Raw genomic sequence first — 15367 nt, forward strand, 5'->3', positions numbered from 1 at the left:
ACAGTGATAAATTTCAAAGTCTGATCATGAGTGACTTGGAAGGTAATTTTCAAGTGGTGCGGTTCTCTCCTGCCCCTGTTCCGCTAAATAATTATGACAATTCTGCTCTTAACTAGATTGTTATTAACTGAGTCAATAAATATTTGGATCTATTTCTTACTCACGTCTCCCAAGGCCTTTAGAGAGATTTGTCACAGTAGGTTGACAGTATCACAGGTTTGACAGTTCAGTAGCTTAAACTTGAGTAAAATGATCACCTACCTGAACAGACAACAAATTATCCTCATTTATAAAAATCCTGTAAGTGTAGACACAGTTTTCATATCTGGAAAAGAGGACAATAAAGAAAATGAAATAATTAAATCCAGTTTAAGTTGATCGTTTTCAATGATTTTTGACCACCCTTGTTCCTCCAAATCTATCTCCACCACAAGAAGCAAAGTAAAAGGCACAACATCAGCAAATCATTGTTCCATTTTTGTAACCAACTTCTGCATCGCCTCCGTGAACAAAACTGCTCAAAATGCAACAAGAACTTATATTTATATGGTATCCTTAAGAGTGAAACATCTCACAGAGACTCACAGGAGCAATTACCAAACAAAATTTAGCATCAAGTCACCTCAGAAAATATTCAGTCAAATGCTTGCTAAATAAGCAGGAATTAAGGTTTTGTTTTAAGGGTCAAGTGAAGTGGACAGGCAAACAAGTTTAGAGAGGGAATTGCCAAGCTTAGCGCTTAGGCAGATGTTGGTCCAAATAAGGTATGCTAAAGTGGTTCAGAAGTGGAACGGCAGTGATCTATGCAATATCAACATATCCTCTCCTGCTTGGAGCGTTTGCTTTTTTCATCTGATTTGTTTCAGTGTTCCAGATATTTTGAATTCTCTAGGATAAAGACTATCTGAAGGGGTGCTGCATTGCTGGAGGTGATATCATGCAGCTGAAATGCTTTGCAATAAAGAATGAACTTGCATTTATAGATATTTTCTACTTAACCTGTCCAGAGATTTTATTACACACTACTGGAACAGGTTAGACATGAACCCTGGCCATGAGGTAAGGACACTACCACTGTAATGCAAGATCCTGATAGAACTCACAACCTTAGCCAGCCAAAATTACCTTACAGTGAAGTACTTTAAATGGTGTGCACTGACGACCATGTTCTTGCCATTCTGTCAGTTTGTTCCAAGTAAAATGTGTTAATGACCTAACCTTCTGTTTACATGATGTTAGTTAAGGGATAAGTCAAGGAATTTTGGAATAGTGCCTCTAATCTTCTTTGAATCGTACAACAAGGTCTTTCATGTCTGCCCAAGTGGGCACATGGAGCCTTAATTTTAATTTAATTTAAACAACACTCCTTCTAAACTATTGTTAGTTCACATCTTTTGGTTTTAAAACTACTTTGGAAAATTTGGAAAGATTCCATTGAAGCAAAACAGCCAAAGAGAACAATTATATAGTAATCATTAACATTCCAAACTGTAACAATGGTACATTTATTAATTAGAACAACGAAGAAATTCTGAAGGGATCTCAATCTGGAATATTTTGGAGCACAGCAATCAAGCCCTTCTACAAGATTCATGAAGGTTATGTACATAAACTATTAGGATGGCAAATATTATGTTAGTCTTTACTGCACTTTAAGTAATGAAACCTTGCTACAATTACTACATTGGGTTTTGTTGTGAAACCACATAAAGGCCACTGGTGGGACGTTTTGGTCACTGTACACAAGCAAGATAAATATGTGGCCTTGGAGAGATTGCAATTAAGACTTTTTAAGATTGGTGTGATGAGAGGCTTGGCAGAATTGAGAAGTAATATGTTGGAAGTATTAAATTCTTCGAGGCCTTTACCAGTAACAGGAGGAAAGAAAGAGGGAAAGAGGTGTAATTGTAAAACTTCAGCATCACCTTTCTGAATGGCAAAGTTGATTCAGGACTTACTCCTATGGTTAATATACTTAAATATTTGTGACAACACATTGAGCTATCTCTATCTTAAAGCAGCGTTACTAATAAGACAAGCTTAAATCACAGAATATTCTGTAGCAGCTAGAACCCCTAAGGTATGGAAACAGGCCATTAAGTCCACTCAAATCCTCAGAAGAGCATCCGACTCAGACTGGACCCACCCCATCCCATTCCAGTCACCCTGCACTTTGTGTGGATTTAACTGTAGGAGACAATTTTTTTTTCAGAAAAGGAATTGACTATGGTGTTATCGGGGAATTTAATTCCCCCTCAGTTTCATTCCTGTTCTTATATACCTAGATGGCCTTCAGTCTCTCAACCCAGGCAAGCCATTAGGGTTGAAACCTGGGCAAAATCCATCAATACTAATCACTGACAATGTAACATTGCTACCACCTTCATAGTTTGCACCGTTAAGGTCATTGCTCAATTGTTACATCACTTAAAGAGATTTGGTTACTGTGGAGATTCTGTCTTGCAGTGGTGACAAAAGCATCTGCTCCGGAGTGTTGGCATTTAGCACAGACAAGGATTAACGGTATCTAATCCCAAAGACTTTCTGACTCCCTTTCTAGGGTATCAAGGGCAAAACTACTCAGTTCCAATAAAATTCATTGGCTAGTAAATCAGCCGCCTGCTGTACTCCAGGATTATTTATTGCTGAAGCCAACAGAAAAGAAAGTGGAGCCCATTTTGAAGCAGGCTGATGATTTATGATCACCCATATGTCTAAAATACATGGGTGTGCAAACTTGTGTATATGTTTTGTGCAAAAATCAGAAAAAGGCAGCCACTTGATTCATTCTTGCACTGGTTCATTGGTAGAGCTGTCAAGTTAATCCCACTCCCCATTCCTTCTCTCAAGTCTTTTCAAGTACTTTTCCAATTCACTTTCAAATGCAAGTCTTGCATCGCTTCTACCACTCTAAGAAATTACACTCCATAGCCAGTTGATCGGATCTGAAGAAAATGGTTCCTCCTGCTGCTTCTGCTAATCACCTTAAATCTGTCTCCCCTGGTTATCCTTTTGTCACTTGACAGAATTTTTACTCTCTGTCAAAACTGTTTGTGATTTTGACTACCTCTATCACCGCACCTCATGGCATCCTTTGTTATAAAACAGAAGAATCCCAGCTCTTCGTCTCTCCACAGAATTCAAGTCACAGATCTCTGGTATTATTCTCGTAAGTCTTCCTCACTTCCTGAAAGCATGCAGTCAAGACCTCTTAAAAAAAAAATACTCCAGCAATGGCATGTAATATTATTCATTTTAAGATCTTGGATTTTGAACTAGTGGCATGTGGGGTTTTGGCCCATCTGTATGAGGTAGTTATTAACCAGCTTTCTGGAGCCAGGATTTTAAACCAGCATTTCACGTGAGATGGTGACTAGGTCCTCCTAGAGTAATACCATGCGTTTGTAGTACGAGAGTTTTACGATTGGAGAAAGCAAACATTGAAAAGCATTAGCCTGCTTTTGGTTCACAAGAATCAATAACTGATTGTTTTGTGTGGGAAAAGCCAGAGATTGAAAAAGGTTTTTGTTGCAATTCCCAGAAAACTTGGCTGGGTTCAGATGCAAGACAGAGTTACTTCAGACCAGTAAGGCAAGAAGTTACTACCTTAGGAAGAATTTTAGTTTGACAAATTACAATCCAACACTGTTTGGTAAGAAACCCGAAGGGTTTATTTGAAGCAACGAAAATTTAATGTCAAACTGTATGAAAAAATGAAGGAAAAGATGGCCACTCAAGACTGAGAATTAAGAAAAATAAACAATTAAGTTGCATCCATACAATGGTGATAGAGTAGACAACTCTCTGGAATTTGAGAAGTGTAAAGTGGTAAATGAAAATTGTAAGAACTGCAGATGCCGTAAATCAGGAACAAAAACAGAAGTTGCTGGAAAAGCTCAGCAGGTCTGGCTGCATCTGCGATGAAAAAAAGGTCAGAGTTATTGTTGTTTCGGATCCAGTGACCGTTCTATGGGACAGCTGAGAGGAAGGGTCACTGGACTTAAAACATTAGCTCTGATTGTTTCTTCACAGATGCCGCCAAACCCACTTAGCTTTTCCCGCAACTTCTGTTTTTGTTAAAGCAAAGAGGTTTTTGGAATAGATAGGGTTGTATTTTGCCATGTGTTTTGAAATATTTTAAAAATGTGTTGTATGTAAATAATTGGGTCTGTTCTATTTTATCTTCATTTCTTTTGTGTAAGTAACTTGTGTTTTCTTGTAACAAACACAATCTGCAGTATGGCATGCTTATGCTTCAGTGAAAGACTACCATGTTACATGAACAAAAGAAAACAAAATCATGATACATCAAGCCAGATATCAGTCTTGGATCTGACTTGACCAGAAGTAACATCAGCTGGGACCAATTTACTGAACCAATGTTTTACAGCACTGGTACAGTTTACAGCATAACTTAAAGCCATTGATATTTATTGCCTCCATTTATAAAGCCAAATATCCAGAATGCCTTTCTACACATCCCTCTAAACAGGCCCTTCAACTTTTGTATATGTATGTACAGTTCTAGATCTCTTACTGCACTTCCTTTAAAATTAAAAATAATTTACATTGCTGTTCTACATTTTCATATAAAAGGGAGATAAAAGTTAATGCTTATTCATATAACTATACATTTCATCTCACTGTTGACCTTATTTCTGAGTTTTTGTCAAATGCAAACTTTGAGGTTATGCCCTGTATACCCAAATCCTGATCACTACATATTAAAAAGAGCAGTGTATACCTATTTGTACACATGTGCGTGTGTTGTGTTTACGTATGAGTGCATTAATGCATCCACACTTTTTTATTCTTGTGTGGTCTTCTGGTCACAAGCTCCTGAAAATACTTCTCTTCAGTGCAGGTTCAGTTTAACTTTTCTTCCTCTTTTCTGTGTTAAGTCTGGTGGCTCAGTGGTTAGCGCTGCTACCTCAAAGCACCAGGAACCCATGTTCAATTCCAGTCTCAGCAGGGGGTGTCTGTGTGGAGTTTCCTTTAGGTGCTCTGGTTTCTTCCTACAGTCCAAAGATGTACAGGTTAGGTAGATTGGCCATGGGAAATGCAGGGTTACAGAGTAGGGTAGGGTGCGGTGCGAGTCTGGGTGGGATGCTCTTTGGAAGACTGGTGTAGTCTTGTTGGGCCAAACAGCCTGTTTCCACACTGCAAGGATTCTATGATTCGGAAGTATTTTCATTCTTCTTTTTCTTTAAAGATCTGCGGCTTTCAGCAATTCTAAAGTAGCCAGTCAACAAAATGATTAAATCTGCATGAAATCCAATAGTGAAGCAACCGAGTGGACATCTACTGATCAAGATCGATGCATAAAGACAATCGTGAAACATCTTACATTGAGTAACTGTACCAGAGATTGGCTAGTGTGGAGTTGTAAAAATTTTATGATGTATCTATTCTGTATTCACCTGATATTCATCTGCTTTGCAAACTGACTGATGAAATGGTCTAAAAGTAGCTTATTCATACATTGACAGTCCTGTGGGAGTGTGCAAAAAAACCCCAAAAACACTGGAAAACAAGCTCTTACCAAGAAAATTAAAAACTTTGAGGTGCCGCAAGGAAATTTAAGTAAACATTTAATCCTATTTGGTTTTCTTCTGACTTCAATCTATGTCTTGACTATTTTGACCTGACAAGTACCTCACTGCTCAGATCATCTAGTAAAAGTGGAAATTTACTGGCATCATCTGGACCTATCATATGTAAGTAAAGAAAGATCCCATTGGTTTTAGGCAGGTTGCCTTTCCACCTGTTCGCAATATCAGGGGAGCTCCTGGCATTTCTAGGCAGGAGTGATATTAGCCTCTGGGAATACATACGCATCTTTATATCAGGCTTTGAATGAGCAACCTTTCTGTCTCCCATTGTTTTGCTTTTATTAAAGATGTCTCAGTGCACATTAACTGTTACTCATGGTTTATCAATGGAGTGTAGGAGGTTGAGAGGTGACCTTACAGAAGTTTATAAAAATCATGAGGGATATGGGCAGACAGGGTTAATAGTTGCTGTCTTTTTCCTAGGGTTGGGATTTTATGACTAGGGGGCACATGAGGGGCCCAAATTCATTACAGAGGATGCTTCTTCTGAACAATGAACTTCCTGAGGAAGTGGTGGATGTGGGCACAATTGCAGTGTATAAAACACATTTGGATAAGTACATGGATAAGAAATGTTTGGGGAGATAAGGACCAGGAGCAAGCAGGTGGGACTAGTTTAGTTTGGGATTATGTTCGACGTGGATTCGTTGGACTAAAGTGTCTGTTTCCATGCTGTATGACTATGATTCTGTGTCTGAGGTACAATGTTGTGGGTTCAGGTTTCACACAACTCCAGAACGCAATCAAGGACAATGCTTCCAGTGTAGTATTCAGGGAGTGCTGCACTGTCAGAAGTGAGATGAGAAATTAAATCAAGGCCCCATCTTCCCTCTCTTTAGTCCGAAGACCAGCACGGCAATCGTAGTACAATTATCCCAATTGAACGCATTCCTTGCAATTGAAGGCATATCAACCATTCTTTCACACAATGTAGCACCCTTCATTCTTTAAGCTCCAATTTCAAAAAGCAGATAGTTTAAGAGTGGACATCTCTAATCCCTTAACTTCTTTCATTTCAGCTTCAGATTTGAGCTACAAAGAGAGAGGCCGAATCAGCTCGGATTGTTTTCTTTGGAGCAAAGAAGTTTGAGGGGTCCTGATAGAGGTGTATAAATTATAAGGGGCACAGACAGAGTGAACAGAAAGCGATTTCTTCCCTTGGGAAGGGTGAAGAGCAAGGGGGCACATTTTTAAAGTGAAGGGCAGAGTTTAGAGGTGATTTGTGGAAAATGTATTTCACCCAGAATGTGGAGAGGACCTGGAATGCACTGCCTGGGGGTGTAGTTTGGTGGTAACCTCACAATCTTTAAAAAAGGACTTGGATGAGGTCTTGAAGTTTCATACCATTTAAGCCTAGACTTCTTATGCAGGAAAGTGTAGATAGTAATTGATTTTGGTGTAACAAACTCAAGGAGCAAAAAAAGCCTATGCTGTACTGCATGATTCTATGACTGTGTACCTGGAGTTGAAACTCTCTGGGTGTTAACAGACTTATGAAGCATTGTGCTGCAAGTTACTTATACATTCAGCAGCAGCCTAGAATGCATACAAGTTAAGACCCAGAATCACTGTGACAACCATTGACAATGTGATCCTTGCACTACTTTAATGTTGCAGTTGTGCCTGTAGCAGTAGCAGATTTCAGCCATAGGCTTCATGACAGTAGTTATGTGTCTCAGTCATTGGTCCCTATCAAAATGGGACCAAGGGAGATGCTCCCTAAGCGATCCTGGAGTCATGGCTTCCTGCTCTAAAAAGCCTTCTCCAAACCTACAGTCTACCCTCTAAGAAGCTAGCATGGCATCTCATTCTTCCAGCAAGCCTCAACTCACAGGGGAATGCCCAATAAGCACCGTCTGTAAGGCAGCACCTTATTTCAACAAAAGGCTTTGAGGGTCAACTTTTTAAGTACTTCAGCAGCAAACAGATCATTCACCACTGTCCGATTAAACATTAGGCAAGTACCATCAGGAGAAATAACCCAGTAACAGCTGCAAGCAGTGTATGATCCCTGGAAATAGATTCAGTGCAATTTACAGTCATATTTAGCTGAACAGGGCCTTTGCTGGCATGTGGCATTTGAAAATATACTGTACTGACAGATTTTCACCCTGGTTGGTGCCATAATCCATTTGCCCCATATACTGTCCATAAGTATTTGATGGGCATGTGCCAAATTCCTTACCAAGATGGCATTCAGATAGATACAAGCACACTCAAGTCCCTCTGAACAAAAACATTTACTATGTGTATGTCTTTTAAAATATATTCTGCCTCGCATTCTTATGAACAAATGGAATGAGCTCACACTTCCTCCATTGCATGATTATTGGGGGAACCTAAAGGAAATGATTTTGCAGGGGTGGGGCTGGTGGAGGGTGCACATGATCTCTTTCAAAGGACATACCATCACAAGATAGAAAGAAATTCACTGTTCAATCCTGGAAAGCAAATTGCCTTCATCATTGGGAAGCTGGTGTGATGAACAAGTTGACCAATGGCATTAAATAAAATCTGCAAGAATGAAAATAATTAACTTCATTGCATCATCTTATAAATAGAAAGATTTAAAGACACCTCACAGTGACTGATGTTTAGCAGAGGTGGTCAAATAGTTTGTTGAGGGGATGTTTTTAAGAATGGTTCAAACTGAGATGAAAGGTAATGGGTCCTGACCATCCACCACAAAAATATTATATGGGTTAAAAAAACTCATCTGCTTCATCCTCAGTTATAAATATTGTTGCAAATCCCTTAATCCCAAGTAATTCAACATGTCCCTCAAATTTCATATTAAAGGTTGAAAATGTATTTTTTGATTGGATGGATGCGTGCAGTTTGTCCAAACTGCCAAAATATTTTTGAATCAAAACGGATGCTACTGAATGATGTGAGGTGCAAAGTGAAAAGAGGAAGTGAAAGTTTGATCTGCAAATTTATAATCCCCCAACTGCTATGAATCAGTAGATTAATATTGAAAAAGCCCTGGGGAAATACAACATTTTCCAGCCTCTCGTGAACACAGTTGTTTTCAGATCTATTTACTCAAGTCACTGTAGTTTCTCAGAAAAGCTCCCTATGGTTAAGGGATGAATTCCACAGACATTTCCCTCAAAACATACTGTTGTTTCTCCCCCTCGCTAACAAGTGAAGGTTTCACAAAATGAGTCCTGTACTCAAGGGTGCTAGACCTTGAGCCCACTTTGCTATTGAGTGGCATGATCCAGCTCGTGCCTTCGGTTGCTCTTGTGATAAGTTCCTTATTTCTCCAACTGCTGCTACACAGGCTTGTACTCCCTCAAGAATAGAAAAAAGTGAGTTAGGATGTTGAAGGTGACTGAAGAATCTGACAGGGTAGAGACAAGCACCTGTTGTCTCTGGAATTAGAATCCTGAAGAAGGGAGCCAAACCTGAAAGTTAGGTTAGACATGACAAAAGGAACATTTCCTCTCAAAAGAGCTAGTGGGAAATCTCAAATTCTCTCCTCCCCGACCACATCCCCTACTGACCCCACCCACTATCAAAAAAATTGAAATTTTGAAAACTGAGGTCACTCCCATTTTTATTGAATGAAGTCAGAGTGTTCACATTCCAAGTGTAGTCTAAGTAATGTGCTGTACAACTTTAAAATAATTTCTGATGTTTATGACTGTTATCCTGCATTTACAAAGGGACAGAAAGTGTGGAGCTGGATGAACACAGCAGGCCAAGCAGCATCTTAGGAGCACAAAAACTGACATTTCGGGCCTAGACCCTTCAGAACAACCCAGTTACTTATTTATGACCTTATTAATTTGTGTCTCTAATTAGGGACTTATCCATCTGTACCATAAGAATTTCTTTTGCTTTTCTATCCTATTTATATGCTTGTTTAGTATTTAACCTTTTGACTATAAACAGCTCTGCTCAGATCACACCTGATTACTGTATTATCCCATTCCTGTCACCTTATTTAAGGAAGGATATAAATGCATCTGTACTTTAGAGAAGTTTTACCAGACTAAAACCTGTGTTATCAGGCCTGGCTTGTGTCTGCTGAGTTTAGAAGTATATGAGGCAACTTGATTGAAACAAAGATCTAAGGGATCTTGACAGTGCAGATATGGAAAAGATGTTCCCTCTTCTAGGAGAATCTAGAACTAGGGATCATTGATTAATGGTGGGTGAACACTCTTCCTAAAACAAAACAGTGGGAGCTGGAACAAGTGACCCAAAGCAGCCAGCGGTGAAAGCTGGAGCACGCTGCCTGGGAGATATGCAGTGAGAGTGGGAGCAGGCAGCCTGAAACAGCCAGCAGTGACAGTGGGAGCAGACAGCCTCGGAGATGTGCGATGAGAGCAGGAGCAGGCAGCCTAAGATGGCTGGCGGCGAGAGTGGGAGCAGGCAACCCCAAGGTGGAGAGAGTGGAAGCAGGCAGCCTTGGAGATGTGCAGTGACAATGGGACCAGGCAGCCTGAGATGGCTGGTGGAGAGAGTGGGAGCAGACAGTCCGAGGTGGCGATGAGTGAAGTCAAGCCTTGTGAGAAATACGAGCCCAGGATGCTGAATTATTACCTGTGTTTCTTTGGTAGGATTGTAATGTTTAACTTCTTGGCTTGCTTTTTGTTCTTCTGCTTTGTATTAAGAGTCTTAATACCTGTGCCTAGGTACATTTGTATCTACGATGGCACCGTAAGTGGCAGCTTGTAAACTTTTCACTGTACTGATGCTGGTGAGTACATGTGGCAATTAAAGCTAATTATAATTAGAATTTTAAAACAGGCAATTTTTATTTTACAGTGAGCTACGGGCCTTTAGAAACCTCTCCCTGAAAAGACTATGGAAGCAAAGTCCTGAATGTTTTTCAGGCACAGGTAGATGTGTCCTTGTTAAGCAAGGGGCTTAAAATGCAGCAGATGGAAATGCAGATTTGAGGATCCAATTAAGATCAACCCTAATTGTACTGAAATAGCAGCAGTTTTGAAGGGCCGAATGAACTCCTCCTGCATCTTATTCAGGTGTTCGACTCCTTCTATCGAAACACATTACCACGCAGTTGGCTGTTATGAATTGCAAGATGGGCATTTATGCAATTGGCAAATTAATTTCAAGTGCAGATTTCCTAATCAACCTGTTTAGTGATATTATTACACACCGCTAAAGCAGTTGGGGCCTCCTAATCCAGTGTTAGGGACCCTACCAGTGTGCTTTGTGCAAGTGTTTTTTTCATCTGATATGGTCACTAGAAAGCAGTGGTTCATTCTGGAACAAACTATCAATTATTCACCAACACTGTAAAAGTGAAGGACATGGTGAAGGTCAAAGTTGCTGGAACTATTTCCAGTAAAAGCCTGAGTGGGACTGAAGGTATAATCTGTGGGAATGAACAGAGGAGAAAGCATGGGAAAGTGTTCACTGGAATGTTATGACCACTGATAGAGGGAAATCTTTAAAAGTGTAATCACTGACCACTGAAATAATTGATTTTCTGTCTCGATTGACCCATATATTTTGGGCAGCATCTCAGCATGGAAAGCAAAAGTTGCAGTAATTAAGTCCAGCTCCAGTTTAACTCTGATACAGGAAAAAGGAGCGTGTAGCATTTTATCACAGATATCTCAATCAATTTCTCTGCACGGAAACACGCTAAGGTCGGATCAGTGCAACTAGTTTTAAGTTTAACCTCACATTTCATTATCTTAGTTTTAAGGGAAGCCTATCTTCTGTCACGGGCTGTAACGCACAAGAGTCAGAGAGTTGCCCCCCCCCAAAAAAAAAGTGTGAAAAGGAGAGAAAGGCCAACTGCACCCCCCAAGGCACAAGTCAACAGGTTGCGAACTGCAGCAACGCACTTAACCATTTCCTTGCCGTTTGGCGCTGCAGACAGGTCCGAGGGAAGCGGCCAGATGAATCACTTGCAGGACCCCGAGCCTGATGTCTGGGCTGAGAATGAGCACTCGAATACCAGGTGATAGTTGAAAGGTGGGGATAAGTCATCACGAAACCCTGCAACAGGCAATAACGCTGCACTGACAAGACTGAGATCGGTGTACTGTACATATACAGTAACGCCTTCACGTAGGAAGCAAACAAGTGAATAGAGCAGCCCATCTTTTATAAAGATATTGGTCCTGTGTGGCAGCCAGGCTAGGAGAATGTCCCCTTGCTTCCAGCCTGACTATAACCTCCAGTGAAAGTGCACCCCGCCCCGACTTACAGCAAGCACAAGGCTAACGCTCCTTCGCAGGACTCGCTGTGCCGGACCAGAAAGCTGCCGTCCTGAGCCGCCTTAGCAAGTAGGCTCTCGGCCATAGGCCGGGAGATGTCCTCATGGTACCAGCGATCGTTCATCTTTCCTTCCGACTCCTTATTCCATCCAAACCTCGGCTGCCGCTTCAAACAGACGAACCCGGCGTCAGCTCACCCTCAGCCAGCCTTTCCTGAGCGTGACGAAGCCGGACTGAATTTCACTTCCTCAAAGCGCAATCTGACATAAAGAAAACCACACGTGTTTCAGTTTATTACCAGTGCATCAGTACCTCCCATTCACCCCTCCCTTATTAACACCCTCCAAAACATTCACTCACTCCTCCCTCAGTAACACCACACCCCCACAGCCCATTCACTCCTTCCTTGTTAACACCCTCCAAACCATTCATTCACTCCTCCGTCAGTAACTCCTCTCTTCCACCCTCTCATTCACTCCTCCCTCATTAACACCCCCAAACCATTCTTTCACTCCTCCATTGTTAATTTCACCCCTCCCCTGGCCCATTCACTCCTCCGTCATTAACACCCTCCAAACCATTCACTCACTCCTCCCTCTTTAACACCACACCCCCACAGTCCATTCACTCCTTCCTCTTTAGCAACCCCCAAACTAGAACAATCAGAGCTCCCTCAATAACAACGCCTTCAGCATCATTGACGCTTCTGTTGATAATTACACTCCCCATCCACTCATTCCTCCCTCATTGACAACCTCTTGCCCTAGAACATTCGCTTCTCCTTTGTTAACACATTCCTCCAGAGCATTCACTTCTCCCTCATCAATAATGCCAACCCCCACCCCTGAACATTCACTCCTCCCTCATTAACACGCCTCCTCCAGAACATTCAGTTGTCCTTCATCAATAACATTCTCCCCCCCCCCCACCTCACTCACTGGAACATTCACTTCCGTCTCATTGATTTCCCTCAAACTATTCAACCAGTCCCCTCTCACCTTTCAATTCATTCACTCCTCTCTCATCGATATGCAAGAAACTATTCGCCTCCAATCACATTAACAGCCCCACATCATCTACTCCACTCTCATTGCAGATGTACAGGATACTGGTTGGGCCACTTTTGGAAAACCGCATGCAATTCTGGCCTCCCTACGTAGGGAGGATTTTGTGAAACTTGGAAGGGTGCAGAAAAGATTTACAAGGATGTTGCTAGGGTTGGAGGGTTTGAGCTATTGGGAGAGGTTGACTAGGCTGTGGCTATTTTCCCTGGAGTGTCAGAGGATGAGGGGTGACCTTATAGAGGTTTATAAAATCATGAGGGGCATGGATAGGGTGAATGAGCAAATGGGCAAGGTCTTTTCCCCAGGGTGGGAGACTCCAAAATTAGAGGGCATAGGTTCAAGGTGAGAGGAGAAATATTTAAAAAGGATCTAAAGGATAACTTTTTCACGCGGAGGATGGTGCGTGTATTGAATGAGCTGCCAGAGGAAGTGGTAGTACCTGTACAATAACAACATTTATAAGGAATCTGGATAGGTATATGAATAGGAAGGGTTTTCGGGGATATGGGCCCAATGCTGGCAAATGGGACTAGATTTATTTAGGAAATCTGATCAGCGTGGACAAGTTGGACCAAAGGGTCCATTTCTGTGCGGTATATCTCTATGACACTAATATGCTTGAGCTATTCAACCCCTTCTTACTAGCATCCACCATACCCTTCACTCCTCTCATTGCCAATTCTCCCAAACTGTTCACTCCTCTGTCATTAACACCTGCCAACTGGTTCACTCCAGTCTCTAAATGGAAGGAAGAACAACCATACTTACCTGGCCTTGTTCGCATATGACTCCAGGCTCACAGCAATGTGGTTGACTTTAAATGTCCTCTGACTATGGCCTAGCAAGATACACTGTTGTATCCTTCTACTTCAAAATTTGGAAAAGGAATTAAACTACACGGATCACCCAACTTTGACCCAGGCACTACAAATGACAATATAAAGCACAGTTCTGTTGAACCGGAGAAGTCTTCTTCTCTAATGTCCGGGGCTTGTAGCAAACTGGGAGAGCTGTCCAACAGATCAGTCAAGCAACAGCGTGACATTCATGCTTGTAGAATTGTATCTTACACACAATGTTTGAGACACCACCATCAACATCTTTGGGTACAGCCGATCCTTCTAACAGGACAGACCCATCAGAAGTTACAGCACATAGGTATACACTGATGAAGGAGTTGCCTGGGAATCCTGAACATTGTTTCAGGCCCCCATGAAGTGAGGTCAAATGTAGGAAAAGAAACCACTTGCTGACCACAACCTGTGACTCCACTCCAAACACTCGTTCACCCCCGACTAACGCATCAGTACTCCTCCATTCGTAGAAGCTGTGAAAATGGAAAGAATACACTCTGAGTGGAGGACTTAAATGTTTATCACTAATGTTTATCACACATAGTTCGGTAGTAGTACCCCTGACTAGGCTGGCCAGTCCCAGAAGATAAATTCTGTGGAAGGGTCATTTGACCCAAAATGGTAATAATGATTTCTCTCCACAGATGCTGCCAGACCTGCTGAGCTTTTCCAGTGATTTCTGATTTAGTCCTAAAAAAAAATTGTTGCCAGCCTGAGTCTGCGCCATGTAGAAAGGGAACCAGAAAGTGGGAAGAACATACCTGACCTCAGCATCACCAATCTGCCTGGCACAGATGGAGGTGTCCAAGATAGTAAGTGTAAGAGTGACCACCACACAGTCCTTGTGAAGATGGAATCTTGCTTCACAATGATAATACTGTACATTGTGTTGTGTGGTACTATTACTGTGCTAAATGGATAGACTTCAAACAGCTCAGTGGTTAGCACTGCAGCCTCATAACACCAGGGATCCAGGCTTGATTCCAGCCTTGGGTGACTGTTTGTATGGAGCTTGCCCATTCTACCATGTCTGCATGGATTCCCTCCTGGTGTCCTCCCACAGTCCAAAAATATGCAGGTTCAGCAGATTGACCATTGCTAAATTGCTCTCTAGTGTTCAGGGATATGTAGGCTCTGTGGGTTAGCCATAGTAAATGCAGCATCCCAGGGATAGGGGTGGGGGGTATGCATCTAGGTGGGGTGCTCTTCAGCTGTTCAGTGTGGATTCAATAGGCCAACTAGCCTGCTCCCACACTGTAGGGATTCAATGATTCTATGGCTCAGTGTAACCGAAAACAGTCTACTTGTCTGGATGAATGTAGCTTCAATATTGCTGAAGAAGCTCAACACTATCCAGGTTAAAACAGCACCACAGATAACATCTTCACCACTAACCCACAGTGTCATCTTTATTTACTACACGCAAATTGCAAAAGGCTTGAGTTTGCGTCAATTCGTCATGGCTACTGTGACCACAACTTGAAAAAAAACACAAGCCCTCCCACCGAGAAGAACTGGACAGAAGATACATAACACGGCAATCTGCAAGGTCCCCTCCGAGCCCAGACTTCACTTCCTATCCTGACTAGGAACTGTGTGGCCATTCCATTACCATTGTCAATTAAAATCCT

General features: G+C 41.7%; 1 protein-coding gene across 3 annotated transcripts in view; it reads right to left on the reverse strand.

The window, feature by feature from the left end:
* inpp5d (inositol polyphosphate-5-phosphatase D) overlaps positions 1 to 12101 on the reverse strand; it is a 121275-nt gene extending 109174 nt beyond the window's left edge. The window contains exons 1-2 of one of the 3 annotated variants that reach the window (XM_048542193.2): positions 11809 to 12101; positions 262 to 325 (exon numbers count right to left, since the gene is read on the reverse strand). In XM_048542193.2, the coding sequence (XP_048398150.2) occupies positions 262 to 325; positions 11809 to 11942 (198 nt within the window). In that variant the 5' untranslated portion in view covers positions 11943 to 12101. Of the gene's footprint in view, positions 1 to 261; positions 326 to 11443; positions 11467 to 11808 lie in introns of those variants that run through there. The other 2 variants (XM_048542195.2, XM_048542194.2) reach the window with 2 other exon arrangements.
* Positions 12102 to 15367: the final 3266 nt, after the last annotated feature.

Source organism: Stegostoma tigrinum, chromosome 14 (assembly GCF_030684315.1).
Source record: "Stegostoma tigrinum isolate sSteTig4 chromosome 14, sSteTig4.hap1, whole genome shotgun sequence".
Classification (NCBI taxonomy): Eukaryota; Metazoa; Chordata; class Chondrichthyes; order Orectolobiformes; family Stegostomatidae; genus Stegostoma; species Stegostoma tigrinum.